The sequence below is a fragment of the Quercus robur genome, chromosome 12, assembly GCF_932294415.1.
Source record: "Quercus robur chromosome 12, dhQueRobu3.1, whole genome shotgun sequence".
In the NCBI taxonomy this organism is placed as follows: Eukaryota; Viridiplantae; Streptophyta; class Magnoliopsida; order Fagales; family Fagaceae; genus Quercus; species Quercus robur.
Genome location: NC_065545.1, coordinates 9075119 through 9094878, shown reverse-complemented (window position 1 = coordinate 9094878; position 19760 = coordinate 9075119). Strand labels below are relative to the sequence as shown.

The window sequence follows — 19760 nt, the reverse complement described above, 5'->3', positions numbered from 1 at the left end:
TAAGGCTCAGAAGTTGTATCACTGAAGCAAGCATGCAACAAAGAAAGCTGCAAACCAATTTAGTGGAAGCATCAGTGCATCACATCTCTCTGCTTTATGTGATCAATAAACCAACACTCAATTGCCTGGTCCATGAAACTCATTGTCTATTATAAAAAAAAAAAATGAAACTCATTGTCTTGCTTTCACATTAAAAGTTTGGCATGTTAGGTGCCAACCCACATGGTAGGTCCATTCCACTTTTTAAAACCAAACCACCATGATTGTAACGCATAATTGTCCCAGAGTCCGACTACTTGAATTCTGTCTACTTGCGCTTAATTGGAGGAGACTAATTTGGGTAATTGTCTAGTTACTTATTATCATATACTTTGTTGGGTAATTGTCGCTTAATTGGAGGAGACAAATTTGGAGATCAGTACATAATGCAACAGAGAGATGCTAATGCTAGACCATATGAAAATAATACCAGGACTCCAGGAACCAATTTGCATTAATAAGCTTATAATTTATCAGTAAAAATTTCTTGACGATAATCTTTTGATTTTCTTGTGCATTAAGAATTGAATTTTTCACAATGTCTGAATGTGTCTAGGATGTGGAAGCTCTGCCCTTGTGGGCTTTTTTTCCGGCTTCCTCGACCTAAGTCCTAACACTCTTTATCAGCTCTATTGCAAGTGTCATGAATCTTTTTCTGTTCTTTTGCTTACTTTGGAAGTAAGAGATGAAGAAACAGCTAGAAGAAAAGGTAGGAAACTAATTATGAACTTGGGGGCGTGTATATCACATCGAAGTCGCTCAGAGTCCATTCTGCTATTTCATCTTTGTCACTAACAAAAATTTCAGTACCCACATCTAGTGATGTCCATATTCTTCTAGCAGGACGGGAACCAGGATCCTGCAAAAGAAAATAATGCATCGCTTTTAATCAGATTCATTGCATTTTTTTAGTAGTAGTAACCTGATATTAAAAATGCATCAATTATTAGTCAAAAGGATTCATTACATATCTATATGAGTAATAGGTAATTTTGGAGTACAGTTGATGTGGTACTCCACACTAATAAACGCGAGTCACCTAATAATAGACTAAAATTAACTTTCTCATATTACTTTATGAGCTTATGTCATATTTTATATGAAATGACTTGTATTTATTTATTGGAGGACTGTGTCACTATAATTTTCCTATCTTTTAGTAGTAGTAATAAATGACTTTCTAAGTTTCTAACCTGATAGAAGTAGAGCCTACTGGACAACCCACCAACATCAAGCTCCCATGTCCTTGCATCACCAACCCAACCGTCTCCTTGTTTGATTGGATAGCCGTACTCAGTCCATATGGGGTGTGGCAGCAACTGAACAATTTCTTGTGCTTGAGGATTGCTATAAGGATCACAAGTGCTTACAGGTTGCTCCAAATGTTGAGCATTACCTGGAGCACAATAGTAATGATAAGCTCCATATGGGAAGTGAGCAGTATCATTCCTGGAGATCTTTTTGTTGTCCGGAGTAATATGATATGGTGGGCAATTGCCTATACTAGTGGAGCTGCACCAAGCTGGAGTCTCAGGGTTGATGATCATCTCACTATATCTGGTTACATCAGTGAGCACGTCTCCATCACAGTGATCACCATTGTTCTTCCAGCAGCTACCCATATCTATTAGGTAGAACTGGCTCTTGGGCCCTCCTCCTTGTTTGATATCCAAAGTCAGCCTGACCTTAAAGTTAGGTGACTCTGGTAGCTGAAATATAACTAAAATTGTGACTACTGGAATGAAAGGAGCACAGGCAAGACAGCACACTGAATCTATTTTTCTAAGCATTTAATAAACATGAGTACATGACCAAAGCTGGACTGAGACCCGCAAATGTCAATTCTGGTTCAAGTGGTCCAAGTGCAGACTTGTTACAAGTTGATGTTAAATTAATATCCAATTTGGTCTACTTCAGTAAATAATCAGGACCAGCAAGTACATAAGTGCTAATGGAACACAGTAAAGATAATTATTTAGTTTAAAACTTTTGGGGTACTATTTCAATGTTGTAATGAATATGCTTATGAAGTGAAAAATGAGAAGAGTTCTTTTTTGCTTGATTAGTTGGGGAAAACCTATGAGTCTACAACCAACTGGCAACTCATGGTTGCAGTGCTCAGCATTTGAAAAAAAAAAAAAACAAAGACAAAAACAGAACTAACAACTGCATGCATTTGAAAACTATATAGGCAGGGTTCATGTGATCCATTGGTAACAATTTTTATATAATGGCCTTGTGACCTTCACTGAATCTTAAAGCACAAGTTAAGTATAAGGACGACTTTCTGTTTGACCACGGTTAGGTATGAATTTTTAATTCGTATGAATAAAATAATAAATCTATTCAGGGGAAGAGACCAATGGACAAAGATTAATTATTTATGCCTAGACCTAACATGGAACCAATTGATTGCAGGAAGGCTAATTAGCAGTCTAATAACGAGCTTCTCTTGTTATCATATCTCCTTAAAAAATTCAAGAAAATCCATTGTCTCTTAACCATTCACTAATATATGTTTAGGTCACCAAGAAAAACAATAAGACTCATTTCTGTTATTTACTTTATTAAAGTAAAATTTGCTGACTATATTTCAATTATAGCCTAGAGAGAAAAAATTTCAAACGGGTATTGAATTAATGACTTTTAAGGAAAAAATAGCTTCCAGAGAACTCATACTTACTGTTTTGAGCATTCCCCTTGTGCTATAATGATACCCACCAGAGAATCCTTTGGTTGCATCAGCTCTGAGGTATAGCATCAACCATGGGTACTTCTTTGAGGTCTTGAGCTTATGATTGAATACCCAACTTCCAGCACCAACTTTTTTCTTCCAAACCACCTCATAGAAAGAGATTCCATCAAGTCCAGCAGTAATGTCAGAATCCAAATCATAAGTTCCGTTAAAACTTCCTCTCATTGTACCACCACCTAACAAATGTGTATATTGATGATACAAGATGGGTTGATTCATACACCCCTTTCCAAAGCAAGGAAACCTCCCAGGATTGAAAGGAGGTACCTTTTTCCCATTTTCAGGACACAAGCCAGACTGAGTGTCATAGTTACCATTTTTCAGCATAATCATCCAAAACTGCCATGGACTTGGGGTATCAACTTGACATAAAGAACCAAGATACTTCTCCTTCTCTGCAGCATAAAGGTCTACATCATTTGCAGCGCCTGGGCTCAACCCTGTGAATGGTTTACCCACCCCAAGTTCGTTATCAGCTTCTGAAATCTTGTGTCTCAATTCCAGAGAGGAACCTGCCCATTGTACCCAATATTCAGAATTCCCTTTATTAGTTAATTTATTTAAAAAGCCCAACATAATGCTAGCTATAGACCAACATGATTATATTATTTAATTTCAATTGTTTACAACAGCCAAGAACAAATCATGCATTCTGAACATATATAAAAAATGGAAGCAAATAAAGAACATTCCCATTGGACATTGCCATGGCATTTAGATCATATATAAGGGAAAAAGATTGAGAATTTCTATATAAAACAGAAAAAAAATAGTAAAAACTAAGAATTAAAAGCAAAACACATGAAAATAAAAAGGCCAACCTTGTTCATTCTTATGTTTCCTTCCATGGTAGTAGACATGCTTACTTGAGAGATCAAAACAATCAGCAGCTCTGGGGCTCCCCATTCCAGGAGCTTCTTCCCCAACTTCATTGCAAAAGTTCCAAGCTTCAAAGGCCACCCTCAGTCCATCTCTTCTCATTCCTGGGTCTCCCACTGCTGAGATATACTGTTCATCACCTCTTGCACCAGAAGCAATTACCACAGACACAGTTACCCACGAAAACAGCACATGCAACAGTAGCTCCATTGCTATTTCCAGGGTAGTGTTGCGTCACTGTTGTGCTTCACAGACACAACAGAACAAGCTGACTCTTATTTATAGGCACTTTTACTAACACATTTATAGTTAGTTCCTAAATGAGGGTATCAGCTTGCGGTGCTATTGACCCTTTCCATGGTTTTTATCTTATATTTTGTAAGTTGTAACTGTGAGACATTGCTCATTTTCATTTCACCCCAATTCTGGCCTCTATTTTTGACAAAATGAAAACTAGTTTTTTCTTTTTCTGATGGAAAAATATTAAACTCTCATGAGATACTTTCTCTAATTGTTCAACATTGAAACCTAACAATTTTTTTTTATAATACACACTATGAAAATACCGTCCTAAATATGGACCCACGTCATTAAATGAGTAACTCTTTATTTATTTTTAAGGATGCTTAATATTTTACACATAAAAATAATACTCTATATAATTAAGTGTTACATTAAAAAATTAATGAGATAGCTTAGATTATGAAGAAAAAAAAATTATTGGAAATTTTGTGTATTTTACTATTTTTCCTTTTCTCTTTATAATTGAATTATTGAAGTAACTAATTACAGGATCTTAAAGTGACACCAAGGAAAAAACAAATTTCGTTTTCTGTAATCTTATCTTTTCTTTTGAAAATACAGGAGGTTGCTTTGGTTTGATTAGTTGACATTTGGACTCTACTCCAAAAGCAAGGCAAACCAAGTGATGAGGATAAAAGGAGAGCCTCAGACTGACGGTTTAGTGCAGTCTTTCGTACGTAGCAGACGGCGCGATAGCTGACGGTCATAGGGTCAACTGTCTCCAAGAGTGACAGCATCACTAGATGACGCCCAAAAAGTTGAAGGAAGTAAATTGAGGCTGACGGACCTAGCATAAGTTGACTTGCTACCCACGCTATGTATAAGGAGTTGTCTTGCTTCCCACCCTAGAGAATATTCGAGGGACTCCTATAAGGAAAGGATCTCGAAAAATACGCCCAAGAGGACTCCTATAAGGAAAGGACTTCTACTCCAAGGGAAAGAGGGATGACCCTCGCTACTATAAAAACCTAAGCACCCTCGCGACCCAAGGTACGCATAATTTACCCTCTCTAGCACTCTAGAGCAGTGAGAATAGTTCTAACTTAACCTTCGGAGGGTATTTGGTCGGTACCACATCGGTACTCTCTGCTAGGTTATTCCTTTTCGTTGTGCAATTGCCATTTGCGATCGTACGAGGAACGTGTGACTCACTGGTGGTATTATTTCCGGCATCATCACCAAGAAAAAACAATTTTCATTTTTGTAAATTTCTCTATTCTTTTGAAATACAAGATGCTTTGATTTCATTACATAGTAATGCTAGAAACATAAATAAGCCCACGATTTTTGCCACAACTCAGACACGTGGTGAGTTGTGAGTGGTGGAAATATTGAGCCATGTGATCCCACACTTTTTTTTTTTTTTTTACCAATGACAATTAGTCAAGTAATAAGTCGTGACAAAAGTTATGTAATTATTTGTAATTCTAACATTATTCTTTATTATACAATCTATTCTCTATTGTATAATTAGGTCGGCACTTGGGTCCACCTTGGTTTCTAGTGGGTTTTGGTCAAAAAGAAAAAGTGCAAATCTAGATTTTGTATAAAAATGATTTAAGTGGCAAAAATTATTGAAGTCATTGTCTTTGAAAATAAATAAATAAGCGAAAGGTTTTTTTTTTTTTTTTTTTTTTTTTTTTTTGGTGTGAATAATTTGATATTTAGGGTTGAGGAATTTGACAAGAATTGAAAGAAAGTAATAAGAATGAAAAAGGGAGAGGAATTTTAATTTTTCTGATAATTAATTGTAAAAGCGTTTGTTGATGAATAGTGAAGTCATGAAATAAACGCACTTCGCATTGGGAAAATACTAAAGTTACGTAGAAAATACAAAATTCTAATAATTTAGAATTTTTTAAACAATTAACTTGTAGTAATCAAATAAATGAAAATCCCATTTGATATGAGTTAAGGTTGAATTGAAACTACTTCTACTTGGCAGGTTAATTTTTATATTGATATGTATTCGGCTTTTGATATGAGTTAAGGTCAGGTTCATAGTATAGTTTGTGTTTTGCTTGTGTTTTGCGTAAATGGAATTTGACAGATTCATAGTATAGGTTGTCTTTTGCATAAATTAGAATTTGACAATTTTATAGTATAGTTTGTGTTTTGCATAAATGAAATTTGACAGATTCATAGTATGGTTTGTGCTTTGTATAAATGGAATTTGACATGTTTATAGTATGGTTTGCGCTTTGCATAAATGGAATTTGACAGGTTTATAATATAGTTTGTGTTTTGCTTGTTTTTTGCGTAAATGGAATTTGACAGGTGTTGGGGATAAAAAATTTTCCCCTCCGACAAATGAGATTTATGTTGGGTTAGGGAGTCTAAACCGAAACTCGACGATGGGCTTGATGTACGACCTAAAGGCTATCGGTGAAGATCCAAAAAATTCACTGTATTTTATGCCTTGGGCCTAGATTGAGATTGACAAGAATGGCCCATAAACAATCTTTACAGCAGACACGTTAGCATGGTTAAAAAAACATTCTGTAAGAAATAGCCCAGCAGTAAAATGTTTCTGCAGAAAATGACCCAGCGGTAAGGTGTTTTTGCAGAAAATAGCCCAGCGGTAAAGTAAGATAAAACAGGATAAATCTCCAACTGTTAGCTATTTCAAAGATTAAGGAAAATATCTACACTTTCAAACTTATCATCCGTTAGCTCTCGAGAAGAGTCTTCTAATACAACAAGATGAGGGAAAATTCTATAGTAATAATTACATCATAACCATCAATAGTAAATGAATAAGTAAATATCATAGGTTCCATTATAACAAATAATGAGGAAAACTTAGTGTGAGATGAAGGGTGAGAGAGAGATCCCAGCTAGCGTAGCAAGATCATTATGGTGCCAAGACATGCTCGTGAATATAGTGAGTAATGAGGAACATTCCAAGTAGTATGAGTAGTAAGGGGGAGTGTGTATAGTAAAACTGTTGGGGCTTTCTGCTGGTGGTAGATAAGTGTTTATGAGCAGAGTTATGAGGAGTGTTTGTGAGTTAGGAGCTGGGGAAATTAGTTTCTAAGTTTGAAACTAAGAACTCAGTGACTTTTTTTCAGAGCTTAAAGAAGGCTTAAACAGAGAGGTTAAGGAAGAGTCCTTTCTTGGTGTGTATCTTAGTGTATCCTCTCCACTGAAGTATTAATGGAGAGTTCCTTTTATATCTGGTTTTTTTTACGGGGTAATTAGCAAATAATTTCTGCTAAATCTTTCTCAATCTTTAGAAAATTCTTAGAGAATTGTTCTTAGGATTTTAGCTAAGAGTGGTAAGTTCAACTTTTAGAAGGTTCTTGCTGTTTTGGGAAATAACAGCTGAGATTTTGACTTAGCATTGAATGCTGATTGGCCTTGGTTGATGGGATTAGAGCATGCATTAGGCTAATGATCTTGGTTATGCTGCTGCTAGAATTAGAGCTCCTTAGGGCAGATTGTATCACCCCAAACTAGGTGTTAGTCTTGGAGCCCTTGTTGTGAACTCTGCTGGGACCCCCTTGGTGCCCTCCAAACCACATTTCCCTAAGTTTCCTCATTTGGGGTTCATGTGCTTGGTCCATGAACCAGAGAATACACATTTTTAGTATGAAAATGAATTGATTTCAAGTTGTTTCAGGAGTTTTAATGGCTTGGTCATGGTTGCTCCTGGTTTTTGACTGGATGGGCTGGAGAAGAGAGAAGGGACAGCTGGTTGAAGGTTCCTAGCTTTCTGTCACATCACCTTTAGTTTTATGTCACATGAGAAATGATGGAATTTCAGCTTGTGAAGGAAGGGTTTAACCCCTGATGGATATGTGTCCTCTTCTGATCTGATTGGACAAGTTGGGGCTTGATGGGAATGGGCTTCATCTGTTTAGTAGTGCTGAAATTTAGCTAGTTAGCTCACATGATCTCTAGCTGCTAGGATTTGTGTGTGAGTTGGGTTGGCTCAGCTGAGCTTTGTAGTTAAACTTCTTTGGGCTTGGTTATCCCTACAAAATGAATAGTTTTGCTATGGGTGATATACATGGGCTTTTATAAATTTTGAAAGAGAGGTATTTCTTGACGGATGAATAATTATATTTCCCATGAGTGAGGGATTTAGTATATGTAAAACAAGTGTCAAAATAACATTTGAGTTTTGTAAATATGTGCCAAAATAGCATTTGGGCTTTTGTGAAATAGTGCCAAATTAATATTTGGGCTTTGTAAAAATAGTGCCAAATTAATATTTGGGCTTTATACGATTCTGTAAAAATATTGCCGTGTTGCAACGGGTTTTTAGAGGTACCGTATCGTAACGGACTTTTAGAGATGCCGTATCGTAATGGACTTTAGAGTTGTTGTATCGTAACAAGCTTTAGAGATGCTGTATCGTAACAAACTTTAGAGATGTCGTATCGTAACAGACTTTAGAGATGCTGTATCGTAACTGGCTTAAAAAATTCCGTATTATAATGGGTTTTAGAGTGCCGTATCGTAACGGGCTTTAGAACGGGTTTTAGAGATGCCGTATCGTAACGGGCTTTAGAGAGGGTTTTGTTGGGCCTTTTTGGATTTTTCCCACAAGGTAAATGCTTTTGGGCTTTTTATATAAATGGTATAGTTTTGTGGCTCAATATGGTAGCAATATGGTGAGTATTTTTTGTGAAAACCCAAGTTGGATAATATGTGAGCTATAATGGGTAATATTTGTGAGAGGGCCCAATGCAATTTATGGGCTTGTGTATGGAATATTTGTGAAGGCCCAATAACATGGAGAATATTTGGGTAATATATATGGGGAATATTTATGTGAGCTCAAAATAATTTATGGGCTTGTGTGGGTATTTTTGTAAGTGGGCTAATGAAATTAAAGCTCGAAAATTTGTACCTCAACAAGAGGTTCATAATATATGTTGTGTTTTGCGTAAATGAAATTTGACAGGTGTAAGGACAGAAATTGGATTGGTCCCAAAGCAGGATTGGGCTCAAACCCAAGCGGCCCAAACAATAAATTTGTAGAGCATGGATAGAAGAACTAGATCTATTCCAGAAGAAAAACGATTAGATTTGGTGGTTTAAGACTGTAAAACACACGTAAGATTAGAAAATCTATCCTCGGAATAGCTCAAGTAGTTTGTATCATATGGTTTTGTTGAACTATAATATTGTACAAGAGTCATAGTCCTCATCTTAGATAATCCTTTTATTTTTCTGTCCCTCTCCTTTTTTAGTACATCTTTCCATGTTATATATCCTAGTCTTGATGTCGCCCCTACCACACACGTGTAGGTTAGATTCGGGGAACTCCTTCCTGTCCCATCCAGCACTTCCCAGAACCATCAACTAGTAGCTGTAAGGTTGCTTGATCACTATTCAAGCGTCACTTCCACATTAATGCAGCCAGAGAGTTGGTTGGGAGTCATTTAATGCAGAGATAGCAGCTTTTTGAAGATATTTGTTGCCCTTCTCCTTTCTTATCCCTTATTCGACGTCTAACTCTTAGTGATGATGTAACTCCGAAGTAAGTTCATGACGATATGGCACTCGAACTGACCTCGGATACATGTTGCCGAGATGTCTTTTATCCTCGGACGCTTGTTGGACTTATCTCATATTGTCTCCACTCATCTCTTCATTCTGTTCTCCTTATAATCTTATTTGGATCTCCTCGGATGGTCTAATGTCCTCGGATCGGGCCATAGGCCCAGTTAATACTGTCTTAACAGTACTTCCTAATTAATTGGCTCCCACAACAGGTTTATAGTATAGTTTGTTTTTTGCATAAATAAAATTTGCCAGGTTTATAGTACGGTTTGTTATTTGCATAACTGAAATTTGACAGGTTCATAATATATGTTGTGTTTTGCGTAAATGGAATTTGATAAGTTCATAGTATGGTTTGTGCTTTTGCATAAATGGAATTTGAAAGGTTCATAATATAATTTGTGTTTTGCATGTGGGAATTTGATAGGTTCATTATATAGTGTGTTTTGCGTAAATGAATTTTGGTAGGTACATTATATAGTGTGTAAATGGAATTTGACAGGTTCATAATATAGTGTATGTTTTATGTAAATGGATTTTGACAGGTTCATTATGAAATGTATGTTTTGCGTAAATGAATTTTAATAAGTTCATAGTTTAATTTAATTAAAGCAAAAATTAGTTTCATTCTACTCTTAAAAGAAACTTTTTTGATAAATATAGGAAACACATTTTTTCCAAACAAATGATTGTCATAGAAATATGGATTTCCAAAATATGATTGTTTGATAAAAAAAAAAAAAAAAAAAAAATTCTCCATTAAGAAAAGTCAAGTCGAGTTTTAAAAAATATTACCATTATTATAACGATTATTTGAAAATATGACCTTTGGAAACAAATAAGAAAGAATAAATAAAGAATATTTAAATGAGATGCTATAAATATAAAAACTGAGATGTTAGGTGTATTGTAAAGTGAGATAAAGTAACTTTTGAGGTGGTAAAATAGTAACTGGTTAGAATTTATTGATGTTAGGGTATTACAAATTTACTGTAAGGTTGAATTTATTCAATAATTTTGTTGGCTTTATTTCGTGCTAAATTTGCTTGTAATTCAGCATTTAGGAACCCTGTATTTAGGTGGGAATCATGTAAGGGTAGTGTGTGAGAGAGTGTGAAGAAAAGCTTAAGAGTGTGCAATCAAGAAGAGCCTCGCGACTGGATCTCGTGATTGGCAAGTCGTCAGAAGTGGCACACGTGTGAAGCATGCAAGGGAGCTAAAGGGTCACGCCAGCTGTTGCACTACAGGACAAAACCTCCAGTCTGGCGACTTAAACTCTCGACTTGTTCTAGTCACGAGCTTGAGTCGCCAAAACACCTTGTTTGATTGTAACTGACTCTTTGCATTCCATACACACCTTACTATAAATACCCTTATACCCACGAAATGTAGAGAGCTTCCAGAGAGAATTTTGAGAGAGAAACCCTAGAGAAAAACAAGATTGACTCATCCACAATCTTCATCCTTTGATTCTCTAAATTCCTCTACTCTCACCCTCTCCATTGATACATTATTGAGAGGTACATTTAGCCAAATCCTTATCTTACCATACTCATATCTATGAGAAAGTATTTTGGTGCTTGGGAAGCAGTTTAGAAGGAACCAATTGATTTTGGTTGATGCAATGAGCTATTGCGGTATCCAGTAAGCTAGAGAAGATAAGGTTCGACGTAACCCTGTTGGAGCAAGAAACTTGGAGGGCTTAGGGGCACTGGGTAGATTAGGCTTGGAGTGTCTTCTGCTATTCATGTATCCCAACTTTATTCTCTAGTGGATTATTGACAGCTTGGAGGGTGGCGGAGAGGTTTTACGCGAAGGACTTCGGTTTCCTCTTCGATAACACATCGCTGTGTTGTTTTTGTATTTGCATCTCTCTTCCCTTAATCTTTGCCTTTTAATTACTGTTGTGGTTGTGATTAATTTTGGTTTAGATTGTTTTACCAACTCTGTTTTAGCTTATTATCATATTTCGCACATACATTGTTTGATTATAAGTTTGTGTTGGTAATTTGTAAATTGGGGGTTTAAACGTTCATAGGTGTTTTACACACAATTTGAACATTGATTTGCTATATAGAACTAACAGTTGTGTCACCAATAAATAAAATAATTTAAACGTTCATTTATTAATTGCTTGAAACTAATTAATGACATTCATTTCTACATTATTTTGTTAATTTTGTGTAATTTTTTTTATTTATTTATGATTTTCAAATGACATTATTAGTAATTTAGGATTGTGAAATTCTATGTCTTTAGATTATTTATTATTGTATTTTTAAATAGTTTTTGTTAAAAAATAAATTAAATTATACAAAAAATGTTTAAAGTAAAAAGAAACACATACAATAATACAACCACATTTGCAATCAATGACTATACTTAAAAAAAAAAAAAAATGTATTTGAAAATATTTCTTAACCTCTATTTTAGACACTTGAAAACAAAACCCATTCCAATGTTATCAAATTTTAAAGACACCCAATTTGTTTTTATTATTATTATTATTTATGGTCGCTAAGATTACAAGTTTTGATTTAGTAGTTGACTTATGTGAAATTGATGTTGCTCCAATCACAACTTACTGCATTAACAATTATGAAAAAAATGAAATTGCAAATTTTTTGGCATGTCAACTTGAAATGGAGAGAGCATATTTCATGGTTAAGATTTATTTCCTATATTTAATAAGATCTTCTCCATTTCAATGAAACAGAGAAAGTAAATTTCTGTGTTAAAATTTTATTCCTTAGATTGAGCCATTATAAACTTGTAAGGACACAATTTGGCTCCCAAGCCCAAAGGATGGATGAACTTAGGCCCAAAGAGCCCAGTACAATGAATTTATAGATAGTGGGTTGAAAAACTGGGCTTTAATGAATCAGATAACAAGTAAAGTGGATCCAGATGACAAGAAAATGAAGATAGATTAGTTTAATCTAAAGAAAATTGTCCTCGGCACAATCCGAGGAGATCAGTTCTTATATATTTCTTCTCAAGTTTGATTACAAGTTCAATTCTTGATTGCTATAGTGTTTTCCTCTCAACTTCTTGATTATTTCATCTCATTGCCTTCTTCCTATTTTATACTATCCCTTTACCTTCATCTCTGCCCTCCACATGTAGATTATATTGTTGGTGTTGATCTCTGTTACATCAGCACCTTCTTGAAATCTCTATAGAGTAGCTATAAGGTTGAAAACTACTGTTCAGGTATCACTTCCTCATTAATATGGCCAGAGGGTTAGTTTGTAGAGCATTAAATGCGGTGGTAGTAGCTTTCCCTTAGATATTTCCCACCTCCCAGTTGTCCTGTATGTTCATAACGTATATCTTTATCACTAGAATTTCCTAGAAGGTCACCCTGGATGACAGGACACTTTACAGGACACTTTTTATGACCTCTGCTTCGCTTAGCCGAGGAGATACTCCTCGACTTACCTTCCCTAGCATTCTCACCCGTACCTCGCTCATGGGGTCCTGAGTTTTACATATGCATTACTGTTTATCTGTCCTCGGACCGCAAAGTGTTCTCAGACAAGTCCCAAGACCCAACATATGTTCTTGGGCCCTTTATCCCTACAAAACTAATATGTTATTTAAAGTTTTAAATGTTGTGATTTGTCATTTTTAATATGAACCATGAAACTTTATTCATTTCAAATGGAAATAATTTTTTTTTTTTTTTTTTTTTTAAGAGGAAAGACATTATATCATTTAAAATTTAAATAAAGTAACACAGAGTATATAGTTAGATTTGTCATATCTGATCTGAATCATAACATAGATTAATTAAGAGAATCTTTTACCATGTTAATCATAGTCTCATACGCTAATGATAACCGTCCAAAAGGTCTGCAAATTGGTTTCTCCCCAACACCCAACCCAGGCTGATTTTTCAGGGAAAAGGGCCAGGTTCTTATCCTTTTGTCTGCCTTAGTGGAAGGCTTTTCCAACCATTGAGGCACTGGGTAGTCTGATAAAATTACTGGCATGGCTAAATCAGTGGCCCACGTACTTCTAGATTAGATAGTGATGATTATCTTATCTGGCACCAAATCTTCAATTTCCACTCAAATGTATATAGGTTTTGCTTAGTCCATATGGACTTTCTTGCATTTCATAAACATAATGATTATCGATTTCTAAGGCATAGAATATTATCCTTTCAAATTACATCTGGGGTGATTATTTCCACAAAAGGGTTCAATTCAAATCCTCAAATGTCACCTAGAATTGGCTAAGAACAAACTCAAATTTGTCAAACTAAACGTATGAGAGTACATCACCAAAACTAATGTCTCGAGGATCATGGATATAATAAGGAAACAGGTAGCGAATTAGGTGGTGTGTAACACTATTCAAAAGGCAAATAATACATCTAAACAGGTGAAGATGACTCATGCAAATTGACTCTTCCACTCCACCTGTGTTGCTCTGCGTTGCAGCCATCAATTCATTTTCTTACTTGCATGTTGCTCATACAATATGTACGAGAGAGATAATGATAATCTAAGTAATTGATATTTGTAGATGAAAATGTCAATTTTTTTGACGCAATGAGTATTAAAACCTTAGGAAATGTAACATTCTAAACTCATGGGAAATATTATTGCAGACCAAACTTCCTTGACAAAATGAAATAAAAATTGAACGTATGGGAAGGTTCACTTGGAGCTCTAGCAAACCAGCCAAATCAATGTGGTGGAGGTAGCTTGTGTTTATCCAGTTAGGCATGAATTTTTTCTTCCCTTGCAAGTTGCAACATAGGCTTCAAACTCCTTTGAAATTTTGAATTCAATGAATTTTTATTTTTATTTTTCATGCGTACATTGTATGCTAAGTCTTAATAATGGTTGTCATGACTAAATCTTTTCTTTCACACTTTTGTTTTGAAAAAAAGAAAAGAAAAAAAAGGTGTTTTTGACCTTGTATTTTTTTTTTTGCTTTCATCAATTTACTCATCATATGTTCAATTGTTCATGACTACCAACTTCTGATTTGGGTAGTGTTTTTTTTTTTTTTTTGGGTAATCTTTTCATTATATATCCACACCACAAAAAAAAAAGAAAAAAAAAGAAAAGAAAAAAAAAGATTGTTGATTAGAAGAATCCCTTTGGCCTTGAGGCACAAACATAATTTTTGTATTAGAATTAAAATAATAAAAAAATTACTTAAAAATGAATCATATGAACTAAGTTGAGGGTTAATTTAATAGATCTCTATTTCAATAATTTCATGTACTAGGAATAGTGTAGTAATGTATTATTATGGAGTGGTTATTTATTTATTTATTTTTTTGAGAAAATTATGGAGTGGTTATTAGTTCACCTACAACACCTGGTTGAAATTGAAATTGACAGGCAGACAATAAAAGGGTATCTACTTTCTAGTTTCTAGCCCCATCTTTACGCATTAGTCATTAGTCATTAGTCATTGGCCACACGGTACTGCACGGTCTACAAGTTGTGGGCCACAACTCAGAATAAACGTCGGTCAAGCCATTTAGTTATTTTTGGCAGTATATATTGGTTGGGATTGATTATTGATCGTTAATAATATACCATTGAATATCAATTATAGTTTCTCAATTTCTTTTTTAGTCTTGTTCTCTTGTTTATAGTCCAACTCTGCAGCACACAATGCACATTCACATTAGCATCAATATATTTTTAGTAATATTTGTTCAGTTTTGTTAGCTAACCTAATCTAATAATATTCACAAAAAATTGCATGAATCTCAATACTCTATTACTATTACATTTAAATATTGCTTCCTCTCTCTCTCTCTAAAAATATATTCTTTTTTCACCAAATCCTTCCCCAAAACAATTAATTTTAACAGCCGTAGAACACCACACCATAAACTCATAGCAAAAAAAAAAAAAAAAGAAACACACACACAAGAAACTAGACATTATAATCAAAGAACACCCTATTAGATGAGCACTACCAACTTGTGACACAACGCACCACCAAGGGAGGCAATTGGGTTTGATCTCAGATTGAAACATAGGATTCAAAGTCATTTTCTACTTCTCTCTCTTCAAATTTGATTTTGAAAATAAATTTGGTGTTCAATCTTAGTATCCTTAACCCAACTAGGTATATGAACTTAGTACTCTTCTACTATGTATATGAACTCATTATTAAAAACTAGTTGAGATTTATATTTATTTGGTAGTAATAGGTATCGTTTTTGTTAATATGGGATAATGTGAGATATGATTTTTGGTCAACTTAGTTAACACATCACCACCGATTTGTGGATAGTAGAGAGAGAGAATATGAATAAAAAACTTTTTTTCTTTGGGTGTATTGGTGAACAATGTTGGGAAAAATTTTATATAACTGTGAATAAATTTCAGCAAGTATAGCGAAAGTACAACCACACAAGAACACAAAGATTTATATAGAAACCTTTTCTTTTTTAAGGGAAAAATCATGGGACAAACTCCAAACAATTTCATTATATTAAATAGATATTACAACACTTAGACATGCAACTTGAGCAAAAAAAACACTATTTTTCTTTTCACTCACTGCTCTCTTTCTCACAGTGTATCTCTCACAATTTTCTCTTAACTCTCTCTATTTTTCTCTTCTCTTTTGCTTGCTCTCACTCACGCAGTTCTTCAAGACTGCACTTAGTCCTCACTTTCTCTGGGACACTTTCTTCCTCACTGGCCGAATGGCTCTCCTCTTATAGTGCTGCATTTTGCTTCTGCGTGTTTTTTTTTTTTTTTCCAAGTTGCAATTGTTGACTATTCTCCTGTGAACAGTGCACGGATACACTGTTCACAGACCCACAAACTTCAATTTTCAGCAATTTTTTCATTAAAAATGGGTCCCACAGCACTATTTACACATTTAAAAATTATTTTGCTACAGTGTTTTTTGTTTTCAATTTTCAGTTTTCAACAAAAATAAGTTGTATCCAAATGAACCACAAGTCAAAATAAATGCAACTCACTTGCCTTGACTTCGCTTTAGCCAATTTCTTTTTCCTTCAACTCTTCGGCCGAATAGCCTTAAGAGCATTCACACCTGGCATGCCATATGTTAGTCTGTTTTACCATTTGAGCACAAAAAACCCCCTCCATACGGACTTGTAAAAGCCAACTATTACAAAAAAATTTGCATTAGTGCTACAGTGCAATTCTAAAGGTAGAACTGCACTGTAGCACTATTGTAAAAACAAAAATATTATTTTATTCTTTTTCTCTCTCCACTCTGTCTCCCTAACTCTCCCACTCTCTTAGGTTTGTCTCCCACGTCTCTCTCTCAGATTTCTCCCTCTCCTCTTGCCTTCTCTTGGTGATTTCTCCCTTTCCCTTTGCTTTCCCTCTGGCCACCATTGCCCAGCAATGCCAAGCCCAGGCCGCATCTCACCCAACGATGCCCAAGCCTAGGCCGCCGTTGGCCATTGTCTCACCCGACGTGGTCTGATGGGTCTCTCATGGCGTGGTGTGGACTGGTGGGTCTGATGGGTCTTTCCAACCCTAAACTCTTAGCCTCTCTCTTCGATCTAGTGGGTTTGTGGTGGGTTAGTGGTGGAGATTGTGGCGGGTCAATGGTGGGTTTCTTTGGAGGTGTGGGTTATTTTGGCAGTGTGGTTCAGGTGGTAGGTGTGGTGGCCGTTGCTGGCTCCAATTGGTTTGATGGTTTGTATGTGTGTGGCTCTGTTGATGGTTTGATGGTTTTTGTTTTTGTGTGTGTGGCTCTGTTGATGGTTTGTGTTTGTGTGTGTGTGTGTGTGTGTGTGTGTGGTGATGGGTTTAGATAGGTTGATCGGTGTATCATGGGTCTGTGTGTGTGGGGCTCTATGTGTTAAACCGGTGCTAGAAGTTGAGGGAGAAAGAGAAGAAAAAGAAGAGAAAAAGAGAAATAGTAAAAAAAGAGAGAATAAAATAGAATATTTAAATAAAATTGGAAAAAAAAAAAAGAGTTTTGGAATGTTGGTTGTATTGTAAAATAGTATGGTATAACTGATAAAATAATTTCTTGAGATGGTAAAATAGAATGTAATAGAATTTTAGAATGTGAATGCTAATGCATTAGCCCCTTTCTTTTCTCTTTTTCTCAATAGCGTGTCCAACACGTCTAAGCCAACCAACCACAATAACTCATGCTGACTTTTGTACATGATGGAGAAAAGTTAGAAACATGAAAGACAAGCTCATTAAATGAGCATGTCTATTATAAATGGGCTGGACTCATGGTGCAGTGCACCCAACAAACAATACCTTAATACATGTATTGAGATATTGTTCATTTATTATTTTTGCACTAGAATTTTGAGTTTGATACACACACCATTTAAATAGGTTTAGCTATATTTTTAGAAAGATCTAATTTAGATGAGCTTGATGTTACTATCGCATATATATTTTTTTTTTCATACAAGATAGAATTTCTACTCTAACCTAATCTAAGTGTAAATATGTGTGAAGCTCCCTTCTCGAGACTTGAACCCCAGCTCTTGCCCCCAACACCCCACAAGCACTTATACTTGTGAAATGACCGTCGCATCATGAGTATGTGGTGGTGCAAATGGAACCATCCCCATCTCTTCTATTCTATTCTCTATTTTGAACTCTTGTGGTGCAAATGGAATAAGGTTCCTCTTGTATTTTTGCCTCCTTTCTCCTAATACAAAATTTATTTGACGTTAAAGATAAATCATTCAGTCCAAGTTTTAAAAATATTTTAAAATAATAAAAATGAAAAAAAAGGAAAATAGAAGTACAAACAATGTATTGCAGATGAATGCCTTTAAATACCATATTATTTCCATTATTATATTTCAATTTAGTAAAATATTATATTCCATATTTCATCACTAAATCTGTAATTTTAGCGACGAAAAAATATTTTCTCACCCAGTTTCGTCGTTAAAAATACATTTTGTTGTAGTATATTGTACATAACAATTAAGTTAGTTCTCTAATGTAGTAATTTATTTTATTTAGTATACATGTTTTCAAATTTTCATCATGCTTTAAAATAAAATAAATATATATAAATATATATATATATATATATATAAAATAGATATAAAAATAAAAAAAAATAAAAATTACTTGAAATTACATGACAAATACACATAGTGCAAGCCTAAGTTTTTACGAAAAGCAAATTAAATAATAAACTATAGAATAATTTAAAATAAATAATGAAACTTCTTTTAAATATCTCAAAACAATTAATCATTTACTTTTAATCAAATAGTTTTACTTAAAGTAAATTAAGTTAATACTATTTAAGTTTGGACTACTTGTATACAAATATAATATGGGAAATAGTTAATACTATTTTTCTAGTACTTTTAAAAATGGAAATTCTGTATTTTCCATTTTTTTTTTTTTTGAGAAATATGTTACATACGTACGTGTATAATATAATATACTACACATATAGGATTAAAAAAAAAAAAAACAAAAATTCAATCTTGGAATGGTTATGTTTTTCCCCTCCAAATTAAAAGGAGGGAAATCCCCAAGTTAATTTTTTGTTTTTTTTAATCTTTGAAATCCCAAGATTATGATGCACAAAATTAACCCCCCAAATATATCTATATGCTTCTTTTTTTAGAACAAGTACGATAATTTTTTTTATATAAACAAATATGATAGGTTTTTTTTTTTTTTTTGAGAAGAATACCAATCATTATTGTGCGCGCCTAAAATGAGGCTATTGAGTCTAACCTCACTTGGGCTCACAACTTATTTATAAAGTGGATTTAGAATTTCCTACTTCGGGTTGTTCTCGGCACAGAGACTCAGTGAAGCTGCCTCTCTCTCTCTCTTTCTCTGAATCACTCTTTTTTCTCTACTTTCTGTTTCCTTGAGAACCTTTCAACAACCCTTTTCTCTCCCCAACTTCTCATATTTATAACTCTAAATTAGTGGAGAGATCATGATTACTACCATAGTCAGTGCAAATTGGAGGTCCAATATCATCAGTCGTAAGTGGATGGTTAGGTGGGAGTGGAATGTGGTGAAAGTGGCCTTGGAACTTGGTTCCCAATTCAGCAGACATGCTCGGCAGAGGTGTTTCCCAAGACGCTACCGGGTATGCGAAGGATGGTGTGTTCGGACGTTATTCTTTCTTTGTTGTTCGAGAATGGGTTGCCGAGCAAGGACTAGGTGACAAAACTTGGGCCTGCAGTTTGTGTGGGTTCAGACTGGGGTTTTGGGTAGAAAGAGATTGGAGCCATGGGTCAGAATTCAAGGCCCAAATGGATCTGGGTACCATGGTGCCGTACAAC

General features: G+C 34.8%; 1 protein-coding gene across 1 annotated transcript; it reads right to left on the bottom strand.

Moving 5' to 3' along the window:
* Nucleotides 1-475: 475 nt before the first annotated feature.
* LOC126708919 (uncharacterized) lies at nucleotides 476-4037 on the bottom strand. The gene is made up of 4 exons (XM_050408923.1): nucleotides 3616-4037; nucleotides 2723-3306; nucleotides 1233-1748; nucleotides 476-898 (listed from the first exon to the last, which is right to left on the bottom strand). Exons 1-4 carry the CDS (start codon nucleotides 3881-3883, stop codon nucleotides 761-763), a joined length of 1506 nt encoding a protein of 501 aa, XP_050264880.1. The 5' UTR covers nucleotides 3884-4037; the 3' UTR covers nucleotides 476-760.
* Nucleotides 4038-19760: the final 15723 nt, after the last annotated feature.

What these genes read in the sequence shown, in the direction of transcription:
- LOC126708919 (XM_050408923.1), bottom strand. Translation starts at nt 3,883, where the DNA reads ATGGAGCTACTGTTGCATGTGCTGTTTTCGTGGGTAACTGTGTCTGTG. An exon ending in CAAGGGGAATGCTCAAAACA is followed by an intron (nt 1,749 to 2,722) that starts GTAAGTATGAGT and finishes GTTATATTTCAG; the next exon opens with CTACCAGAGTCACCTAACTT. An exon ending in GTAGGCTCTACTTCTATCAG is followed by an intron (nt 899 to 1,232) that starts GTTAGAAACTTA and finishes TTTCTTTTGCAG; the next exon opens with GATCCTGGTTCCCGTCCTGC.